General features: G+C 35.7%; 2 protein-coding genes across 3 annotated transcripts; one reads left to right on the top strand and one right to left on the bottom strand.

Moving 5' to 3' along the window:
* Positions 1–383: 383 nt before the first annotated feature.
* Cwc25 (CWC25 spliceosome associated protein homolog) lies at positions 384–2,996 on the top strand. 2 transcript variants are annotated; one of them, XM_077440165.1, is made up of 4 exons: positions 384–460; positions 710–919; positions 1,508–1,825; positions 1,902–2,996. In XM_077440165.1, the coding sequence occupies exons 1-4, from the start codon at positions 443–445 to the stop codon at positions 2,793–2,795; spliced, it is 1,440 nt and encodes a 479-aa protein (XP_077296291.1). In that variant the 5' UTR covers positions 384–442; the 3' UTR covers positions 2,796–2,996. The 2 variants fall into 2 exon arrangements, with proteins under 2 accessions (XP_077296291.1, XP_077296292.1); XM_077440166.1 differs by having other exon boundaries at positions 392–515; positions 1,902–2,978.
* Positions 2,980–23,126, bottom strand: LUBEL (Linear Ubiquitin E3 ligase). Its single transcript, XM_077440130.1, has 24 exons — positions 22,835–23,126; positions 18,647–18,727; positions 18,377–18,560; positions 17,114–17,259; positions 16,567–16,659; positions 15,321–15,486; positions 15,058–15,233; positions 14,485–14,983; positions 13,599–14,414; positions 12,948–13,309; positions 12,536–12,772; positions 12,191–12,463; positions 11,872–12,006; positions 11,144–11,407; positions 10,814–11,057; positions 6,960–9,988; positions 6,669–6,866; positions 5,145–5,423; positions 4,971–5,060; positions 4,746–4,897; positions 4,475–4,670; positions 4,226–4,392; positions 3,517–3,679; positions 2,980–3,368 (listed from the first exon to the last, which is right to left on the bottom strand). Exons 1-24 carry the CDS (start codon positions 22,838–22,840, stop codon positions 3,339–3,341), a joined length of 7,986 nt encoding a protein of 2,661 aa, XP_077296256.1. The 5' UTR covers positions 22,841–23,126; the 3' UTR covers positions 2,980–3,338.
* Between the last annotated feature and the right edge of the window lie 314 nt (positions 23,127–23,440).

Below are 23,440 nucleotides of genomic sequence, written 5' to 3'. Positions count from 1 at the left end.
TAACTAATTTGGATTATATTTTTTACTCTACGTCACTTTACGAGTTCGAACTAAATTTTAAGAGGTTTAAAATAAAATTTTAACAGTAAACACGTTGACAGTGACAGTTCACGCGCATGCGCAGAAAACTTTGCGCCTGTCGAAGATATATTACCTGCAAATAGCCAATAATCGGCAGATATAATACCTGCAAATAGCCAATAATTTGCAGATATAGTACCTGCAAATAGCCACAACCAATTAAAATATAAAAAAAAAGGATGCTCAATTGATTTAAAGTTTTAGAATAACACTACTTACAGATTTTTTCACTTAGATAATTAACTGTTATTTATTTTTCTCGCATTTTCTTGTAAAGCACACTGCTGGAAATTGAAATCATCGTATTGGTAGTAGTGGGTAAGTTGGTAGAAGTGAGTGTGGTTTGGTTGCGGCTGTCAATATGGGGGGCGGCGACTTGGTTATTTTACTTCATTATTACTGATCTTTTCTATTCAATTACAATGTTTTAAAATGTAAAAAGACATTGTTGACAATGTGTTTACGTATTATTAAAATAAAATTACATGTTTATAATCTGCAAGTTGATTAAAAGTGTACCAAAGTTCTAACTGTCATTTGTAGTGAATTATTTTTATCAAAACGTGCTTTGAGCCAAATATATACGTATAGAATTATATTTTTTACCGTTTTTTTTTTAATTTTTCAGAATACCAAGAAGTCATGGCATCCGAACACTATAAAAAATCAGGAGAGAGTTTGGAAAGCTGAACAGATTCAGGCGAACGAAACTCGTCGAATAGAAGATTTACGCAAAGAAATAAACGATGAGCGGTTTAAGGAAGAATTATCCCACCAGGGTGAAACATCAGGCGTATTACCTGAAAAATCCAACAAAAAGATGGATTGGATGTATAAAGTGAGTAGTGTGTCAATTTTCTTCTTTTCGTTTTAACCATTTGCCCGTGGCAATAAATATAGCGAACAAGCCCTGTACGCGGCACCTTTTTCGCGAACTTGGCAATCGAGTTTTCGACCTTAAATACAGATTTTAATATTTACTCAAGTAACCAGATATGTTAATTAACCCATAAAGTATTATTTTAAACAATAAAATACATAATATATCTTGTAGTTTTGGCTTAATTGTCAAATAATCATTCTTCATACAATTGAGACGTATCGTCGCCATTGTTCAACAGACGTGACGATACGACATAAACGAGGTTTCAGTATGGTTCCACAAAAAACTAATTTTGACTGGTATATATTCATTTTAAGCAAATTGAATAGATGACATTCAACTCTCAGTAATATATTCAACCAATTTTGAACCTTAAAACAGTTGAAATAGGCGCATATAAGCCTCAAAATCCCGTGCAAAGTTCAGAAATTCTATGGAAGACAGCCGCGCTACAGACTTGTCGCGCAAAGCTTCCATAGAAGACGGCTGCGGGCAAACGGTTAATCGCATAGTGGAATTAATGTGTATATATTTAATTTTTAGGAACCCAATCAAGGTTTGGACCGAGAACAGTACTTGTTGGGAAAAGCGATCGATAAGACGTTTGAAAAAATTGCTACTACTGAACAGTCGCAGTTGAATGCTCCTCCGAAGAATCACGTGGAACACGAATGTATTCCGTTTTCCATTAGAAATTTGAAAAATAAAAATTCTACTTTCGAAGGCCAAGTTGATATTGCGCGAAAACTCTTAGAGGATCCTCTTGTTGCAATACGTAAAAGGGAAGTGGAATCTAGGACGCAGCTTTTACAAAATCCAGTAAAATTGAAAGAGATTTCGATGTTGTTAAAAGCTGAGCAGGTATGTTTCGATTGTAATATATTATTTTGATGTTAATTTTTAATAATTAACTACAGTTTTTTTTTAATTATTTAAGCAAAAACATAAGAAAAAGAAGGAAAAAAAGAAAAGCAAAAAAAATAAAAAGAATAAAGCTGACCTGGAAGAAAAAATTGTCGAAAAGTTGAAGAAATTAGGTGGTAGTGATGGAAGCATTAATATAAATAAGCTACTATCTTCATCAGAACTTTTAGATGATTTAAAAAGGCAGACCAAGAAGAAAAGGAAGAAAAGCAGTAAACATTCTAGTTCTGATTCGAGTTCAGAGTCTGAATCTGAAAGTGATGAACGTGATAGGCGTAAGAGTAAGAAGGATGAAAAATCTAGTAAGAGTAAAAAGAAACGCGCGGTCTCGAGTGAAGAACGTGACAAATCTAAAGATAGATATGAAGATTCTAAAAAAAGTACAAGACGTCATGGTTCAAGTCACAGAGATAAAGATAGGAATGAATCAGTGAAACATAACAGATCAGAAAAAGAGCTTTATACTGACAGAAAATCACATAATCCAAAATTTCACGGTGACAAAAATTATGGATTAGTGAGAGCCGATGGGAGCAAAATTGAAATAGACAAGAAGAAATACAACGATAAGGACAAGTTTGACCATAAGCTAAAAGAAAACCCAAAGAAGTGGCAGAGACCTGAACGAAAGCAGATGAGTGAAAAAGAAATGGAGGAGAAGAGGCGAGAGATGATGGACAACGCTACCAAGCGAGATTATCAACGGGAGAAAAATGTTGCACGGTATAGGGTTCAAGAAAAACAACTGGAATTGAAAGAAAAACAGGAAGATTTTAGGGAAGATTTCGTAGAGAAGCATTTGAGAATAGCTGCAGGGCAAAGTAGCGTTGAAAGTAGGATAAAATCAAATATTTATAATATCCAAAGGTCAAATAGGGACATGGACAAACATTTTGCAAAAAGGTAGTCGTTGTAATAATCATTCGAATATAAATAAATATTGTTTTTTGAATCTTATGTTTTTTTAGACAAATGTAAAACGCATGAAAGTTATTAGAATCAAAATTAATTATGTCTTAGTTTTTATAAGTTCATAGAAATTTAAAAATACAATGTAAAAATGAAATCAAAATAATAAAATATATTTTATTAAAAATTCAAGATAATTATTAATACGTTTCAGATTTATAGTCTATGATGCACAGACCTTGTTTTTGTGATTTTTAAACATACATATAATAATATAACAGTTATACAGATATAAATAAATGGAAACATTTTAACAGGGCTTGGTACATAAATACATATGTATATTAATAATATACACGCACACACACATCTATACATTTCTACACGAGTATACGGTTTTTGATTATGAAATGCATAAATAAATAGAAGAAAATGTCTGCACGAACGGAAGATACTATTGATATCCATTGCATTCCATTTAACAATGGCTCAGCTCTTGAGAACTTCATATTCCAAATTAGTTTTTAGTCACTTCTTTGATTTATTCTAGAGGTATTTGTTCTTTGATAATCTGAAATTAGAGCAAATTGATGAATCGTTGCTGTTCGTATTGATTGTTTCAAAGAAAGTTTGTTATATAAGTGAGGTAACAAAGCAATAAGTCGCCGAATTGTCTTATATTCGGCTGGTTTATATGTTTTTTTGAGAACGTGGAGTACCTTGGCACACATTTCAGTGTATATGGGATCTGTGTCCCACGGTCCGCGTTCGGGCAAGGGGATGGCCAGTCGCCGAAGCTCAGCGACCACCTCCGTTAGGTCCATTATGGGAAGAGGATCCACGGTGCGCATCAGGCCCACCAGGTACTCCACATAATGAGCGCTAGTAAAGAATAACTCACATATTTAACATGAAATATCATTAGAAAAAACTTTTAATGGCTGGCTTTAATAGTACGGGTCAAATCGTTTGGGTTTTTTTACTTTTTATCTATTGTCTTATTGCTTTGTTCCATCAGATGATTTTATTAAGTGATGGAAAGAATGAAACCTCCAGCAGACGATTTCTGTAAAGACCGTCGAGACTACCGTATGGCTTCGGCGGAAGTTTCCTATCGGCTCGTTTTACAACCGTCTCCAAGTCGTCGGTTGATAGTATCGTAATCGAATCCAACTTGTAAAATATTACGACTCTACATAGATACTCTATGTAGTGATTTCTGTAAATTGATCAGATTGATTTGATTTTGGGAAAATATTTACTGAAAACACTGGACACCTCTACTGAAACTCAAAAACCTTTACCAATTTAGACAAAGTTTTCACAAATGTGAAGTCTTTAGGTTTTAGACAATGTTTCGCTCACTATTATTCACATTAAAAATGACTATTCAATTATAAGTGATGTTTAATATTGTTGTATTCTTACTTGCAAAGGCCGGCTTGCGACTTTACAATGTCAGAATTGCAAACGCTGTCGATCAGTCCTCCAGGTGTTTCTCGTTGTAATTGTACCGGACACCTTGGATTTGGTTTAGAATCGCTCCCTTCGACTTTTATCAATGGTTCATCAGTTTTAAAGTCAACGTTGTGTAACTGAAATGAGCATTTTATTCATACACATACATATAACGACTTTTTAAGCATACAAACATCAAACGTAATTGCAAAAGTATACCCGTAGCAACGTTTGGAGCTGATGAGGCTCCTTGTCTCTGAGATAAAACAGGCAGTTTCTCGGATGATGGGAGTGAAGTCCCAATTTAGCGCAGTAAGGACTTCGTCCACACTTGGCACCCATCATAAATGGCTTCCCACATCCACAGCAAAATTCATATTTGCATTGACTGCATGTAAAGTGCATGCATCCACCCCTAAAAATGGAAAATAATTAATAAAACTCAAACAATACACACTTTCTTGTATGAAATATATTATACATATATTACCTGGCTAGGGCATATCTGAATTTGCACTTCGGGCAATCAATACCATGGTCGTCTAAGTGTTTTTTGACTCCAGCGACTTGATTGTCTGGGTCGTTGGATTCTTTCCACTCGGCGAACTTTTCACATGTAATTCCCTCATGTTGAGGTTCCCACTGTAATAAGGATTTTTCAATCACTGGGCTAAATTAAATTAGTTCAGGTTGGGTGTAAAGAAACCATAATTACCGGTCGTCTACATAAAGCACACGTTATTGAACGGCAATCTGGACATACTAATCTCTTCTGTTTTGGATTTGCTATGAAACCTGAAGAACACTGCAAAAATACGAAATATTTTAATGTTATAATGAAAATTGTAAGTAAATAGAATCATTATGATTTTGAATATTTGGTACTCACTTGAACGCACCACTTGAAATTAGGATCCTGAGTCAAAGTTCTGTCGCGCAATTTTCTTTGGAACAATTCGTGAACATTTTCTTCCAGTATAGACTTAAGAAGGATGTCCAAATTTGAGAAGTACTCCAACACGTCATCCTCGTCCTGGTCGTGGAGCTCCGGATACTTGCAAAACGGACATATGCAGTCGAAGATGCTGCGATCGGTGATTTGAATGGTGAAATAATTTTGGGCACATTCCTTACAACATCGATGCGTACATTTGAGCATGGAGACCATCTAGATGTTAAAGACATTTTTAAATTATTGATAAAAATAGCCAATATAGTACATATGTACATATATGCAGTGCCGGCCTTACACCCAATGGCGCCCTCGGGCAATTTTTTCTAAACATACTTGGAAACAAGCTAAGAAGAGGTTAGTAAAAATGCATTACCATCCTCCTTTTTACTTACATACCTCCTTTACGTTTCACTTACGATTACAATTCAGGAAAAAGTTGACCTCTTATCCGATCGTTTTCATACTTTTCCATATTGCTCATTTTGGTCATCCAATATAAGTAAATGGAGCCTCCGCCATTACGATAGAGATAAAATATCGTATAAGAAGCATTTCAGGTCCGAAGATTTTTAATCTCGGTGACAGTTGGTAGTCATTAATTTTATACATAGATGGCAGTAGTAAAAAAAAAATATTGGTGTTTTTATTCAAAATAATAATTTTATATACAAATTATACAAGAGGTATGTTTTTAAAAAACTTTTTTTTATATTAATTTTTTCGGGCTTGGTTGTTGTTTAAATGCTACAGTTTTTGGCAGTGTCAGCAAAAGCATTGCAACCCAAATGTGTAGATATAACTCTTATAATTTATGCTGTTTTATAAAATGGAATACAATAAATGGATTATTTTACCTTGAACTTTATTTGAAAGAAAGGCTTTTAAATTGATAAGTTTATTACACATTTTGAATTCGCGGTGAGCTTAATATTTGAAGATCGCCTCTTTCCAGTGGATCGATTGTTTACAAAATACAAAAAACCCCTCATCTTTGAATATTCGTTTAACTGTTCAAATCTAAGATTTTTACTTTTTTTAGGAACATAATTGCACGCAATCAGTTAGAATCTTCCAGCGATATATTGAAGATGAAAATAGTGTAAACAATCTTTGGAGAATATCGGAAAAGTTTGCAATGTTACAGAAGATTTCACAGCGTCGTATAGCACAAGACTTAAATTTTGGCTGCCATAGGGAAACGTTAATTATGATACAAAGGGGAATGCGCCTTCACTCAGTGAATATAATTTTCCGAGTACAAATGTTTGAGTTTAGAAAGCAGAGGCGACTTTGGCGCTCTAATCTAAAATTTTGTAGGGCTTTTGGCGCTCTAATTTTAAATTTTAAAGCGCCTTAGGCGCATCGAGCGACGCCCTAACTTATTTGGCGGCCCCCGAACCAGCCCCCCCCTAAAACCGGGACTGCATATATGCTACCTGCTTAAATTTAGTACTGTACCTCTTTCATGGGGTATTTTCCGGTGCACAGTTCGCACTCTTGTTGAAGATAAGCAATTGCAGCTTCCAGGGTTGTGCATTCGCTTGCTGCTTGTAGTGCTGTTGGCTCGTCGAATTGCATTTGATACAAGCCGATAGCTACTTCAGCCTGTTCCCAGGACGGGAGGATCCCTTCGGCGAGCAGCATTCGGATGTGACGCTATTTGAAAGACAAAAGATTAGGTTTTGTTCATTGAAGTGTGAAGTTTACTTGTAGTTGCATATCAAGCTTCAAATTCATGTGTGAACTGACCTCCGGTGAGCCTTCTTTGAAACTAATCATCGAGTAATCGACATTTATTTCGTTTAAATTCTTTTGTTGGGGAGGTTTTTCAGGCTCGGATTTTTTGACCGATACATCTTTTTTGATAATCTGTGTCGTCTTCTTTACTGTTTTTGGTACTTGTTTTCCCTCTTCGTCTGTCTCAGTGAAATAGTCGTCGCTTAAACAAGTCTCAACAAAGTATGGTTTCAGTGTTCCTTTTTTCATTTTACTTTCCTTTGGTTTGTCGCTTTGCATTGAATTTGGTGGAGTATTTTCGGGAGTGTTTTTGGAAATATTGGATGTCTTAGGAGGGTTTATATCTGAACTGCGTTTTGAATTTATGGGTATGGGGATTTTCGGTGACGGTTTATCTGTCGGTTTTGCAATGGTGATATTCACTTTGCTGAAGAGTCCTTGTTGAAGTTTCTTCACGTTTCCACTTTGGAAATTACTGAATGGAATAACAGGTTTTGTTTCAATTTCAGTTTTTTTAAGATTGACTTTTGGAGTTGTTTTTGGTGGTACTATCGTTTTATTACTTGGTTGCTTTTCTAATTTTGGTATTTGGGAAACAAATGATTTATTTACTTTCTTAACAGGATATACAGAATTATTGCTAGTATTATCATTAGTTTTTATTTGATTTGTGGTCGTAATTTTTAAAGTATTTTCTTTTATATTATGAATTTCTTTATTTGGTTCTACCTTAGGTGATACTGGACTTTTTGGTAATATATTTGCATTTGCATTTAAGGACTTCTCTTCATCTATGGTTTGATCAACGGTTGGGATATGACTTTCAACTTTATTTTCTACTTGTACTGTATTAAGTACTAATGGTGGTTCCACATTTTGTAATTGAGCGTCTTTTGAAACTTCTTTAATATTGGTTTCAACAGTCGGTTGTGATGAAACTGTTGCTACGTTTTGTAAAACGTTTGTGTTTATTTCCTTCACAGTATTTTGTTCTACTTGATTATTATCACTAGTGGCTTCATTTTGAATTACCACTATTTTGTCATTGGAATTTTGTGTAACTACAGTGCTAGAGGACGATTGTTCAACTGTAATTTCTTTTGCTTTTGGTTTTTTATTTAAAACTACAACTACTGTATCGACATTTTTTTCACCACTGATAATGTGGCTAATAGATTGCTTCATATCATTTGAAGAATCATTTATTTCATTTGAATTATTATCTATTTTGATTAAATTTATGTTGCTACTGTTAGGAATCTCCGTTTTATTTTCATGACTTTGATTTATGGTACGTTGTTGTGGTTGAGGTTCAATTATATTTAAAATAGGACTTTCAACGTTTTCATTCTCTACTATATGTTCTTCCATATTTTTAACTGGTTCATTATTATTCAATTCTACTATATTGTTCTCAATGCTTACGATTCGTTCCTCAGTATTTACTATTGATCCATCATTATTAATTGAATTATGAAGCACTAAAATGAATTCATCGTCGTTAGGTAAACTATTGTTTTCCATTATGACTTCATTATTTTCTGCCAAATTTTGTTTGTTTAAAGTATCTAAAGTATTTTTACGGTTTTCATCTTGAATTTCAGTTGTCAATTCCATATTACTTTCTTCAAAGTTTTCCACATCGTTTCCATCTGCTTCGTCTTCGACCACATCCTCTTCTTCTTCAAGTTCTTCTTCTTCGAGATCAGCTTCGCCAAATTCTTCTTCTTCAATTTCTTCTTCTAGCATTTCATTTTCAGAATCTGAGAAATAATCGTCATTTTGACTTCTGGGTTCATTGATACTAGATGCCGGGACTGCAGAAGATTCTGATGAGTTATATTCATCAGAATCACTTTCATCAGATGTACTTTCTGAATTGAATGATGCTATATCCGATTTAATTTCATCACGCATCTGGTGAATTAAGCGCTGTGTATCTTCCATAATATCGTACAGCTGTAGTGGTTTTTTCTGGCTGTCTCCGTTGACGTCTTCAGTAGATACTTCGTGAGCATTTGAAGATTGTTCAATTCCAATATTTGATACTGGTTCAACAGAATGGCTTCCTTGGTCAATTTCAGTGGTTTTTGACGAAGAATCATTTTGTTCAATTATATTAATATTTTTAGCAATGCTTTGAGTAGGTTTATCATTGTCGTTATTGCTATTCATTGTTTGAACAATTTCATTGTTGATGATATTTGGTTTCGAATCAATATTTGTATCAATTTCATTATTTGTACTACTGTTGATAATTTGATTTTGATTTGGGTTTGATGATGAAGCTTGTGACTTTTCTTCTGCTTCAATTTCTTCAGAACTTGTTTCCGTTGAATCAGAATCTGATTCAGAAATCAATTCACTATTTGGAGTTTTTTCGGAATTATCTAATTTAATATCAACTGTATTTTCAATGTGAGCTACATTTTGTGAAGTTGCTCCAATCAAAGTCGTTTTTATATTTGGGTAAAAAGTAGCAACATATGGAATGGTTGAATCAGTTATTTCTTTAACGTCTTCTTTACTGAAATCAATATTGGTTTCTGATTCATATTTCAAAATTAGATCAATTTCATTATTTTTATTCTTATTTAATCGATCAATATTACTTACGATGTCAAAATTGTCTTTGTTATTGTTTTCTTGGATATTATTTTTTAAAGGGAAATTATGGGAATTGTCCTCTGTAGTGTTTTGACTACTTTGATTGATCTTTTCAATATTTTTAATTATATTTCCAATATCCTTTAATATATTATTGGGAGACTTTGTCGCATCGGCTTGATGGATCAAGTCTCGTAAATTGTTTAATAAATTGAGCGAAGACGACTCATCGATGTTCAACGGATTATTATTTTGAATATATTCCTTATTTACGAGAGAGGAAGCGTTTGCAGCCGTTTGATTATTCGACACATCACTTTGTAAAGATTTTGTAGGACTTACCAAACGATTTGCTTCTAAAGAGGCTTCTTTAGCCAATGTCGCCTGGTCAGCGTGTGTCTTTATATAATCATTCAGGGAGTCTGATAGGCCAACTGGAACAGATTATCCCACGAACAAATATTATTATATGTACATTGAAATCTAAGTTGATATTTTATGATAAGGTAACCACTTTTTCAAATTCAAAATCAGGACATATTTTCCAAAAAAAATTCTTAATACTTCCATTATTAAAAACGAATATTAAAGAATGAATTCATTTTCTGGAATGCCCTTATAAAATTCTACACAGTTTAAAATTATTCTTATCGATTAGCAAACATTTTAAAGTTTAAGTATTCTATCGCGTTTTAAGGTCTGTTCATACCTATTCAGCACGACCCGTATCCTGCAGGTGTCCTGCAAGTGCGGATAGTATTCTTTGGTACATTATATGGACGTATTCATACTCCATTCGCGCATGCGCATTTACGCATTCATGCGCGTCCATATAGAATGTACTAAAGAATACTGTCCGTACTTGCAGGATACTTGCAGGATTCGGGTCGTGCTGGATAGGTATGAACAGACCTTTATTGGTGGACATCATATTGTTCACTAAATAAATAAAAAGTCGTTTGGCAAGTGCCCGGTAAATAGAGACAATATTCGACTAGTTTTCCAATTTTTTTGAAGGAGAAATCATTTTCGCTGATCGTTGTGTATATTTAAATCCATCTTGTAGATAAAATAGTCTACTGGTTTTATTTAACGACTTACCAGGACAGATACTCAAAAAAACAGTACTGTACTGGTAACCTAGGTAAGAGTGGTCACCTTACTTTATAAAGGCAATTTCTTCAAATACAGTACATACATACATAGGATATAGTAAAAAATGAATGATTAAAAGTAACAATGCTGATTGAATAACATACCTTCCTCTCTCTGTTGATTGTTGTCTGTTGAAAGACTAGGCTTTTTTTGAACCTCTAATAAATTGGACATATTACCACTTTCGTTTTCTGCACCAGCTGGAGGTCCCCATATTCTCATTAGAAAAGGTTTCAATTGAGTTTTGGTCAATTCTAAAAATGCCGCCTCTAAATCTCCATGGTGGGCAGTTAAACATGTTAATATGTCCTCTTGACTGAATTTGCCACGGGTTTGGAGTTCTTGGAACTAAAAATGTAAGTTTTTCAATTAGTTTTGATATCAATTATATCTAATAAGAATGAATATATCAATTTACAGCATTATAATTGTACCTTTTTCTGTCTCTGTTCCACGCATTCTGTCACAGCCTTCCAAACACTTCCTTTGTGTTTTTTGAGTGCTTCCCGGGCTTCAGCCTGAGAAATTGTACCTACTGTATTTTCTTTACATTCTCTACCATAATTAGTAGCAACTGTATAGACAGTTTCAATCATATTTGACCAATTTTCTTTTAGCCAAATGATTGGATTTTGAGATCCAGAACTCGTCATAGCGATTTGAAGCTCTTCCGGAGAAAAATTGTTTATTTCAGCTTCCTGAAATCAATTTGAAATATATAAAAATATACTTTAATTTTAAACTAATATATGTGTGTTATATTGGTTTGGTGCAAACGATCGACAAGCGTCAGACAGACTGAACCACAGATTAACTGGGTGGCTGCTTTAAACGCAATTCTCGACTTCACGAATGATAGATTGCACATCAGATGACGAGTGACCTTTCGATGTGCACAGATGCAATTATTAAAATGGTAGTTATTAAAATTGAGTTGGATCTTTCTGGCGAGTTTAATAAGGCAAAACTCGGAACTAAAGTATCAGAAGCACTGAACGTATAGGTATGTCGGGACTTCGGGTAGATTTCGCTTAGTGTAAGTGCGAGCAGTGCGCACGCATAAGGTACACGTGTCGTTAATCTGTGGTTCAGTCTGTCTGGCGCTTGTCGATCGTTTGCACCGCATCGGTGTTATATTAATATTGTCGAAATAATTACTTACTCTAAGTAATTTAACAAGCTCCATTCCTTGAGACTTCATTACATCGCTTTGCCGTCTTTGCATTAATTGATCAATGGCAAAAGGTGGAATTGGATCTCGCGGTTGAGATTCACCTCTGTATCCACTATATTCATTCTAATTAATAAAAAAAGAAAACAATCGACACATTAAAACTAGTATAACAGCAAGTTTTCAATTTAATATTATATATTCAGGGGAACTGATCACCACACAGTCAATTGTTAGTGTACATAGGATAAATGCATATATGTATGTATTAAGTAATCGATAAGCTAATTCATTAGTAAAATTATTTCACCCGTTGATTCTGTAACATATATTGATCAATAAATGGAGCTCTCAAATCTTCTCTATACAAATCTGCTCTGTGTAGATCCATAATGCTGCGGTATGAGACAGGGTGTCTCAAATCCATTCCTGATCCAGCCATATAATTGGAAGCTAGCATTGAGTTCGACCTGCTTCTCAACGGACCGAGATGACCGAGATGTTTAATTTCTCTTTCTGGATAGTCCTCATATTTCATATATGGTGTAGGACTCTCTTCCCTCGGAGGAGTTGGTGGTAAACTCTATAATGAACATTTGAAATGCAAGAAATAGCGTTCTGACAAATTGCGATGTAAAATAGTGATTCTACTTACATGACTGTCGCTAGAATATGAAAGGCGACTCATTGATCTATCACTTTTTTGTGAACTTGTCCACGGATCTCTATCCCGTGAAGCCCTAGATCCTTGGAGAGAGTTAGATCTTTTCATTGTCCTTTGAGAGTGTCTTCGCGTTTTTCCCATCACTGGGCTTTTTATGTTTTGTTCGTGGGATTCATTTGATTTCATTTGTTCGACAGATTTTTTTACGTTGTCAAGTACATCATACGTCTGTCAAAATAGGATAAGACAGTTATTACTTTATCTATGTACATACGTAGTAACAATAGATGAAGTTTTTACTTTATTTTTATTGCAATATCATTTTAATAAACTTGTATTGTAAATTAGCTTTTTTGTTTCTTCTTAAGTTTGTTTATCAGTCTAATATAATATAAGAACAAACCTGTGTTGAAATACTTTGTGGTAATGGAGATGTCCCAGTAGAAGTTGTTCGTTTTTTATCTACTTTGTTTGAATCCATGTTTGTTTCTGTCGTACTTGTTTCGATATGTTTAGTCTCTTGTTCTTTTAAGCTTTTCGGTGCTTCTAATTCTTTAGGTGGAGATGGACCACATCCGGTTGATTTCTTTTCACTTGGGTTTGTTTTACGTTTAGTTGTCCTCACCCTTGCTACGGCATTATCTTCCATAGTGCGCGAAGGGCTCTTCGATACATCTTCAATGCTTTGGTTAGTGTCGGTTGCCGAGTTCAAATATTGTGTTTCCTTTACTTTCGATTTAGACATTTTACTTGCAATACTTCCACCTACAATAATACGGTTCTTATTGTGAATATTTATATTTCTTGAACATTATTTTATTGATGGACACAAATGAGCGAGGTTTTGATTTCAGACAGGCTGCTATGTATATACAGTGCCAGTTGTTTGGAGCAATGTTTCATGTGAAGAGTAAGCTAATGAGGAAAGGAAGAGGGAAGAAGATATTTATTTAGAGTGATAGATATAATTTTTAATTGTGCTTGAGGCTAATTCGGATGCATTGATATGAACACTACTTGGTACCGGGCAAAAATGATATTTTTTTTATCCTACCTCTCTTGCTTACATACGACATGGATTCGTCGTTAGAGTCTGACTCCGGTGAAGCTTTAGGTGCTCTTTTAGACACACTGTTCTGTTTTTTGCTTAATGTATAATTTTCAGCATCGCTGTAGTCATATACACAGCTTTCGCTGCTTGATATTTTGTTTCCTTTCAACGACGAATTAACTTCGGCTGGCAAAGAAGACGGTATTGGAGGAGCTGTAGGAGTTTTGCAACACACCTCGCATACTCTAACACCTGCTGCGTTCTCAAAAGTGCAGTATTCACATATCCAATCATGCTGGGGTGTAGGAGGTGGTGGTGCGTCCAATTTATCTATTTCGATTTCTATTTCTACCTTCTCTTTTTGCTTTTCCATTCCTCTTTCGGAAATCCTATCAGGTGAAATTCGAAGTTGAGTTTCTTTAACTATCGATTGAACATCTGACATTTTATCTGAATTTTGTTGTAGATATTTCTTTTCAATTTGATCACTAGTCTGTCTATTTAATGGAACGTTTCGCTCCTGTCGGTCTCGAGACGATGCACCCCTTGTGCTTTGTGCCGGTGAAACGGGTCTTTTTTCCGGTGGGGGCGGTTCTTGGAAGGTTTCACTAGCTTGAGAAAGCTTTCGGCGATCTGATCTTATACTAGCTCTTCTTAAAGATGGTTTTCTATCTTCATCTTCCTCATCGGAAGCATCATCTTCTCTATTAGTTCTTCTGCTAACTCTAGATCTTCGAGATCTGATACTAGCTGTAGGTGACGCTGCTCTCGAATTGACTCTTGATTGAATCCTACTTGGAGGATTAGTCATGTGCATACCTATAAATATTCAAGGATTATTATTTGTCGAATTGAGAAATTTTTATTACTGTTTGTAGCATTTACTGACCGTTGTGTTGAGGATGCATCATTTGAGGTGGGTACATGGGGACCCCACACCACGGACCCATCCACATGGGACCATGATTCATGTCTGTGGGCATATTCAGGCTCACGTTGCTGCCATATCGGCGTCCCCATTGAACCCACTCTGGAGGCACTGTACCAGGATGATGTTGGCAACTGACGCATCCCAATTGTGCCATGGATTGTGCTTGAACCATTGGATTGAACTGTTGAGGCACGTATGGAACAGGAGCCATTTGAGAGTTCAAGTCGAATACCGAAGCACTCATGGGAGAACGTTTCATGGCTGCTGTCCGTTGCGAAACGGGAGACATAGGTGGTTGAAATTCCGGTTGCATGTTATGCATTTGATGATGATTATGATGATCTGTGACTATTGGAGGATCGTCAATCGAGTCTGGGGTGTCAATGAGACGACGGTTTTGAACCTCCCACTGTGGATTATTTTCCCAACGGTTTTGTTGCCTATTGTCGACGACAGGCTAGAATTAAATACGAATATGTAAGGAGAATGTAAGCAAAGCATTTTATATAAGCAAATATTATGGAAATTTACCTCATGTACTTGATTTTTGATTGGGGGTTTTGTTTGGAGATTCATATTCGAAAAGTCTTTGGATATATCTGGAGCTGTTCCTCTCATCATTTCAAGATGGCGTTTGTATCTCTGTTGCAGAGCGGTACTTGTCGGAAGATCTCTCAAATCTGGCTGTGGTGTCTTTTTCATAATAGCTAAAATCATATCAGTTATTTTATTATATTGCAATACACATTTTATAAACGATTTTAGTGATCAACTTTATATAAACGAATACCAACATTGAACAGGTGATGGAGGTTGTTTTGGAGTTTGAGTCGGTTGTGGAACTGCTGGCAATGGTCTGGTCATCATTCTTTGTAATGTGGCACTTTTATCCGTCTGCATACTTTGTGTGCTCATCTTCCTTCCAAGAGTTCCGCCAAAGTTATCTAGTCGTGACATCACCTGTTCAAAAATGGTTTAAATTATGTCCACTCGCAGGGGATTATATCGAGAATCAAATGAAAAACTATTACCTGCTTTCTTCGTGCACAACAAATTAGTTAACATTCTAAAAAAGACAATTAAGAAAACAAGAAAGACAAAAAAAAAAGAAAAAATAACGGAATAAGGCAGCAACAAATAAAATGCGGTTTCGTTATGTGAAGCTTGCTTTTACTATTTCGACTGTAAAATTAAGAAACACATTCACAATAATAAACATACCTTTATAATGATTTACAATTTTATTGTAACCTTTATACATATAATTTTTAATATATACGTATCGGGGAAGGATTTGTATTATGATTATAAAGATATATAACAAAAATATATTATTTTTTAATAAACCCATCTCCGATATATATGTACAAAATATATTAGTCAATGTAAGTATATTATACATAAACACCTAAAAAAATATTAATTTGGCATAAGCTTACACGTAGACAGGTACAATGGATGAGGATAATATATGTCTAAATTAAGTACCTACAATGTTAGTATAAATAAGTAAAATGTAAAATTGAATTGTGTGGTGATCATTTTATTTAAGAATAGATTTTGATACGGTATAATTTCCATAAATTTATAGAGATTGAAATTTCGACGTGGACAATGTTATAATTTGTTGAAATTTGCAAAGCGAGAAATTTAATTGATAGTGATCGGAATGTATGTTAGTCGATATTTTTCAGGACTATTACTAAAATAAAAACAATGGACGAATAATGTGTTATAAAATTATGCACGTAATCTAAGTATGCTTATTAAGAAAACCTGAAAAATACGTTTGACGCACAGTACAGGGATCACATAAAAAGAGAAAAAAAAAACAAACAAAGATGAACATTAAAAAATCACAATCCTGTAATATGTATGTATGTATGTATGCAATGACATATGGGAATATAAACTCATCAATATGCAATGATTTGTTAATAATTTGTTTTAATATGATTAAATTGAAAATCTGGATTGCGATTTTTTCTTGCATATTGTCGACAACACATCTATTTAGGAAATGTTGCAATCTGAAGATACCTTATTGCGTCTCGGTGGAGGTACTGGAGGGGATGTGACTCCTTTCGGTGGCAACGGAGGACGAATGTTCTCCTGTCCAAGAGATGGTAACTCCTGAAATGTATAAAATGCCATTTAATTTTTTATTTATTTTTTGTGCTATGATCAGGATGCTTTTGCCCAAAAAAAAAGCGTTCACTATTGTCAATTTCTATTGTCAACCTTTTTATTTGCTCTCTAGTTTTGTAGGACAATAGTAATTGACAATAGTTAACCCTTTTTCTTGGGAAATGGAAACTCAACCGCCGAAGACTAGTTATGACTAGTCACCGGACCCAGAAGGTGCCGCGTATTGTTCAAAGGTTGTAAAGGTTGTATTGTTAAAGGTTTGCTGAACCTGTTTTACAAAGTTACAACAATGGAACAATGGATAGCACTGTGACTATCCTACCTCTAGTTATGACTAGTCTTCGGCGGTCGATGGATGCTTTTCAAATGACAATAGACCATTTTTTTTTGCGAAAACCATCCATCGAACGCCGATCTATGGTTATGACTTAGGGTTTACCTTCCTGATGTGTGTCTGTCGTTTAGGATGTCTGTGATACATTTCATCGCAAGACATGCAAAACAGTTGTCCATTGCAGTTCAAGCAGCGAACTGATGGTTCTGAAGAACCACAAAGATCACACCTTCGTCCGTCTTTTGACGTACCTGAATTTGTAAAACAATCAATGATTAGTTTGATTTTGATTTTTTCCGTAATTAATTTACGAATAAAGTACTAATCAAGATTTTAACTAGGATAATGCGCTGTTTAAATGTATTAGAAAACAATACTCATAAGTAAAGCCCGGACCCAGAGCGCGCCGTTCATTGTTCAAATGCTGTAAATGCATTGTTAAAGGTTTGCCGAACCTTTTTTACAAAGCATTTACAACAATTGAACAATGAACGGCGCGCTCTGGATCCGCTCACTACTCATAAGCAGACTTGGGTGGCCAGGATGCTTTAACCCACAAAAATGTGGTTCACTATTGTCAACCTATTTTTTTGATCTCTTGCTTTGTAGGACAATAGTAATTGACAATAGTGAACCATTTTTGGTGGGTTAAAGCATTCTGGCCGCCTAAATCTGCTCATAAGCAGAGATCGGCGGCCAGGATTCTTTAATTACACAAAAAATGGTTCACTATTGTCAATTATTACTATTGTCCTATGTACAAAGCAAGATAGCAAAAAAAAAAAGGTTGACAATAGTGAATAACTTTTTCTGCTCATATGTTTCAAGGCGAGATTCAATTGATACTCAAATAAAATAAAGAGGCAAATAATCAATACCTGAATAAACTTCTCTACAAATATATTAAATTATTGATTGAGTATATTGATGGAGATTTCAATAGCGGGGAGAAAATATCAATGCGGATCATGAGATAAAATACGCCTTCATGAGATATACTGCACTAAGATAGACGAATTAAAATAAACTACGAAACGGATCTATAAAATAACTAGATCGTATCCGTTGACTTAAGTACAGTTCGAATGGCATTCTAGAATGTTTCTAATTTTAAGCAAAGATTCACATTCAATATTTTACACAATTTGGTTACAGGTATATTATGTATGTACAATATTTGGCAGACGAGGTGCCAAATTTGGCGCCATTCGAAACTGGCGCCTGTGGCAAGTTGCCCTTCTTGCAAAATATTAAGACTAACCCTGTTTGTAGCCGTAAAATCAGATATGCAATTTTGCTTGGTATACATTATTTACATAGTACCTATTGTAAATAAGTTTTATTAAATTAGTAATGATCTGAACTAACTTGTTGCTCCGTTTGGGTTCAGGTTGGCGTTCATGTACTGCTGTGTAGGAAATTCGATGACTTCGTAGTCAGGGTCGGATATGGGGGACTTGGAGGGCGGAGGCGGCCGTCGGGGTCCTGTGGCTGCAGCTTCGCTGGTTGGGGGCGCCGGGGGCGGAGGCCCCATTCTGCCAGAGTTTGCATTCTTTTGGAATGTGTAGAGCGAATTAATTTTAATTTAAAATATTATATTTATGAAAGATATATGTTTAATCAGTTGTATATCTTTACCATCCACTGAGGCATCACTCTCGGCATTCTGAACTTCCCGTTCAAATTCGGCGTTGATGGTTGCCATTTATCTGCTGGTCTCTGTAACATTTTATGTACCAATACATATTTGCTATAAAATTTTGATTATGCGTTATTTTTTTTCTTATTTATTTATTTAAATAGGTACACACACATACAGAATAAAATATAAAAAATCGATTGAAATTTCCATCGTAGACCAAACGGCGCAAAATGGCAAAGTTTCAAAAGACTGTAGGAATTTTAGCTCGATCGTTTGCGAAGTGAAGTATAAAAGAGCCTTGTAAATGATAAAAAAATAGGTTATTCCATTCAGGAATAAAACGGTCTCCATATGAAGCTGTATTTGGACAAACTGTAAAAATTGGTCTCTACATCATTGAACTTGCCTTATGATGTATATAAATTTAAAGAGCGGACCCAGAGCGCGCTGTTCATTGTTCACATGTTGTAAATGCATTGTTAAAGGTTTGCCGAACCTTTTTTACAAAGCATTTACAATAATGGAACAATAGACGGCGCGCTTCCGGTCCTACCTCTATAATATAATTGAACATTTATACACTGAAAAATACATCGAAAACCTTTTGTTGGAGGTAGAAGAATACACAACATTAATAAAAATATCGGAAGTAAATGTGAAGTATTTGGAACATGAATTCCCTAAAACGACAGTGAAATTATACTTTCACTGCTAGTATTAAATCACTGTAACATACATATACATTGTTTTAGACAGAACTTTTGAAGAACACTTGATGATAAAACCATGACAACAAAGCACCAAAATCGTTTATAATATATTAAAGTTATGATGCATATTGTGACGTATCGGCTCGTTTTCACCTCCAATTAAAAATGGACGCAATTTTTAGAAGCGATCCGTTTATATTTTATTTTTATAACGTTTAAATTAGAGTCTTGGGCCAAAAATGACCGTTGAATCACACGGGGGGAGTGACGAGTTTCATCACCGGCGATAAAAGCATTCTTCGGACATTTTCTATCGCCTTAATTTATTATAAAACCATTCTATCGCATGGCATTGTATACGTATGTAATCAGAGCCATTAGAATGCGAGATCAAAATGGCGTACGAGGCAGCGACGCCACCGACGCCATTTTAAATGGCGTTAGAATGCAACCATCGGAAAAATATGTATAAACCGTCATATCCGTTCATATTTCGAGCAATCATAATATGTATCTATTATTTTCAGCAATGTGAGTAGGTGGCGAAACTTTGAAATGTGTTTATGTATATAGAATACTTTGCCAGACAGGTCGACTTCTTAAATATGAAATCAGGGCTATGCCACATATTATATGTAATATTATTATATGTAAGTTTACACAAATGTTTTTTCTCTCGAAAATATTGGAACGTGTGACGCTCACGATACCGTTTAAATACAGAGACGTGTCGTGTAAAAATATTCAGAGCTGGAGTAATTTATTTTTATATGTATTTTGCAAGATGTGAAGGTCCGTGTTGATGACCTCTGCTATTTCTAATCGTGTCATTGGAGACACTTTTAAATTGATCTATTAAGTGAATTAAATGGCTGGAACGTTGCTCGCGACGGACTCACTGCAATTTTGGTGCAATTGGAAAGGAAATGAAAGGAACGAACCAATCAAAGCTCGAAATTAGTCATGTGGCAGAATCAAAATAAACTGCATCGTTGTTGACACGCAAATGTGAGGCATGTTGTTTGAATGTCGAAACGAAACAAAGAGCAGTCAGATATTACATTTTATGACGCATAATGTAATTTATTGGAACAATGAATTTCAGTTGAAATTATATATGATGAAAAACCAGGTCTATATATAGTAATTGGCCACTGCGATTTTAAAGGTGTGCCATAATTGTCCATTTAGATTTATTGTTAAAAGTAAAGTCAAATATTGCTATCAAAAGCATCGTTGTGGACACACAAGGTTCATAAAGATAATGGTATGTTTTGGTCGACTACTATAGACCGGCCAATTAATGGTGCTTCCTTTATTATATAAAATACCTTGTTTTAGCTGTGACGAATAGTATACGATGTCAGTAAAATTCACAATAAAAATACCACAACAGTTCTAAAATTGATCACTTCTACATTACGTGGACTCAAACTCTACTTTCTTATGTAAATTATGACAAGTGAGATAACTAGTTTTTAAATCAGAACTGCCTATTTCTATTTGCCAAATGCCAACTCCACAAAATTGGTTTCTTTGAGGTATTCTTATATTGAATTGTGTGTTTGTAGATATAATTATACATATATGCTAAAAATATTTACTTGTATATATCTACTATTGGTGTTAGGCTAGATTAGGTTTGGATTCATATTTCTAGATGCTTCGATCGTTGATATCCAAGAAGTAAGAAAATTAGATTTATACCTACATATATAAAATAATAAGAGTTTTTAGTATTGTTGAATTGAGATCTTTACATATACGTACAAGTAGGATTTGGTTTTTAGCGTGCAGAGTGTGTAGCTAGCGAGCGTGCATAGTGCAGAGCGTGTATAGATTGAGTGCTAGGGAACTATCTAACTGATGAAGGGCACTTGCCCTTTGGTAAGTGACGTACATACAATAAATAGTGTTTGATCTAATCCGCGTCCATAATTTGGAACTCCTTGGATCCTGAACCTATAAGTAAACGCACACACACACAAAAATCGTTGCCACGAAAATCGCGAATACGGAATATCTTGCACTCGAGTTCTCGTCAGTATGATAGTTCAGTGTGTATCTCTCGATGGATGGAATTTTCAGGTGCCAGATGTTTCATGATTGATATTTTAATGATGTGCAGTTTCAACGGTTTAATCTACAAAGCTTATTTTGAGCACAAAGTTTTTAATATATAAATATTATGATAATGAAGTTGTAGGTAAATTATAAATTTCAATTAGTATTGATCGACAAGCTTTGTTCTTGAATGTATATATTTTTTAGGGTTCGGTGATTATTCCACACAGATTGATCTCGCACACGTCTCGAACATCTGGCACCCGAAAATTCCAGTCATCGAGAGCTACCCACGCGAACTATCATGCTAACGGGAACTCGAGTGTTAGATATGTTAGATTGTCGCGTGCGCGATCGCAATGTGAGGAATAATCCGTTTACCACATGCAATTAGTTGTTTAATAACTAGCAGATATGTCGGACGGTTCGTTGATTATCAGAGATCGGCGCGGAAATGCGCCAGTACAAAAAAAAAATGGGATCCTTTTGTCAATTTCTATTGTTAACCTTTTGTTTTGCTTTCTAAAGGTCTGACCGCACTATACGGCCGTCGACTGCTGCAGTACGACACAAAACGGCAAAGTTGATACAAAAGGCAACTCTGTCGCGTGACGCGTAGTGCGTTATATCTCATACAATTTCATACAAACAATATTTGGCCGCACGCTGCCGTTCGTGTCGCAGACGCATAGTGCGGTCAGACCTTAAAGGTTAACAATAGAAATTGACAAAAGGATCCCATTTTTTTCTGTGCTGGCGCATTTCCGCGCCGATCTCTGGTGATTATTCCCCAAAAAGCAATCTCGCATACATCACTAAAATCTCGATCACGGAACATTTGGCACCCAAAAACTCCATTGAAATATTGTACTAACGAGAACTCGAGTGCCAGATATTCCGTGATCGAAAATGTAGTGACGGGTGTGAGATAGCTTTTTGCGGAATAATCCGTTTACCATGTCGGACGACCTCAGAGCTAAAATTATTGATGATTTATTTGACGGTAGAAATTTTAGCTTGGGTGACACCAGGTACATCGGGTATCGGCTAGTTGAAATACATTTCACGTAATTTATTTAGATCGTTGAGGTCACAATGTTGATCTAATCACGTTAATGAGTATCAGGACCAATTTAGACAGTCAACACTGAGATCACTCAACGCAATCGTGCGCGTCTTCATGTATCAACGCGACGAATTTTGTTGCAGGTATGACGTCAAAGGCACGCACACGCGTCGCGCTCACGCATCACGCACACGCTAGATTTCAGTGTAGTTGTGCCGTTGCCCAACCGAATTCGCGGCAGTTTCTATTTTTAAGTTGTAATTTTGCAATATTACACGTGCAGGCGCTATTTTTGAAATTGTCGCGACGGGGGAGGATCGACGCCATTTTGGCGAGGCACTCACATTCATGATCGGTGGCGGCGATGGGGTTAGATCGGCGGAAAACCCATCGACCGCACACGTTACGAGAGCGGCTAACGAGCCGAAATAGACTTCGGGATGTCCCGGGATGCTGCAGCCACCAGGAGAGGCCGGCGGTGCTCGACTGTCGCCCACAACCAGAAATAACACCCAACACCGCCCACCGCCACCCCCGACCGCGGCGAATTATGATTGTCCAGCGTGGCCGCCGATGCGATGAAAGAAACCGCTGCTGAGCGTGTGTGAACTCGCCATGACTCCAGTTTCATAAACTGACATAAGATGCGAGACGCCCGGTGGTTGGTGTTCCAGATACGATCCAGCAGCTGGGTGTCTGTCCAGGGTTGCATCCAAATGCCACTCTCGATACACGTTCCTATGATATCGATCTTCTATGATTTATATGGCAGATACGAGAACACTTTCTTCTCATCGTTCAAATGGGACCATTCTAACGGAGAGGACTAGGAAAAGTTTTTGTTTATACGGTTTTAGACACAAGGATTCAGAATTCTTGAGGTCAAATTTTATCGATGATTAATAATTTAGACTAGAACAGCGTTTATCTATCTAATATATAATTTCGAA

Source organism: Arctopsyche grandis, chromosome 10 (assembly GCF_051622035.1).
Source record: "Arctopsyche grandis isolate Sample6627 chromosome 10, ASM5162203v2, whole genome shotgun sequence".
Classification (NCBI taxonomy): domain Eukaryota; kingdom Metazoa; phylum Arthropoda; class Insecta; order Trichoptera; family Hydropsychidae; genus Arctopsyche; species Arctopsyche grandis.
Note: the sequence above shows the minus strand (reverse complement) of the source record. Positions and strands in the feature narration are given on the sequence as shown.

Coding starts and splice junctions, on each gene's coding strand:
- LUBEL (XM_077440130.1), bottom strand. Junction 14,415..14,484: donor GATGCATCCTCAACACAACG/GTCAGTAAATGC, acceptor GAATATTTATAG/GTATGCACATGACTAATCCT. Junction 11,058..11,143: donor TGGAACAGAGACAGAAAAAG/GTACAATTATAA, acceptor TTACATTTTTAG/TTCCAAGAACTCCAAACCCG.
- Cwc25 (XM_077440165.1), top strand. Junction 920..1,507: donor AGATGGATTGGATGTATAAA/GTGAGTAGTGTG, acceptor TTTAATTTTTAG/GAACCCAATCAAGGTTTGGA. Junction 1,826..1,901: donor TGTTGTTAAAAGCTGAGCAG/GTATGTTTCGAT, acceptor TAATTATTTAAG/CAAAAACATAAGAAAAAGAA.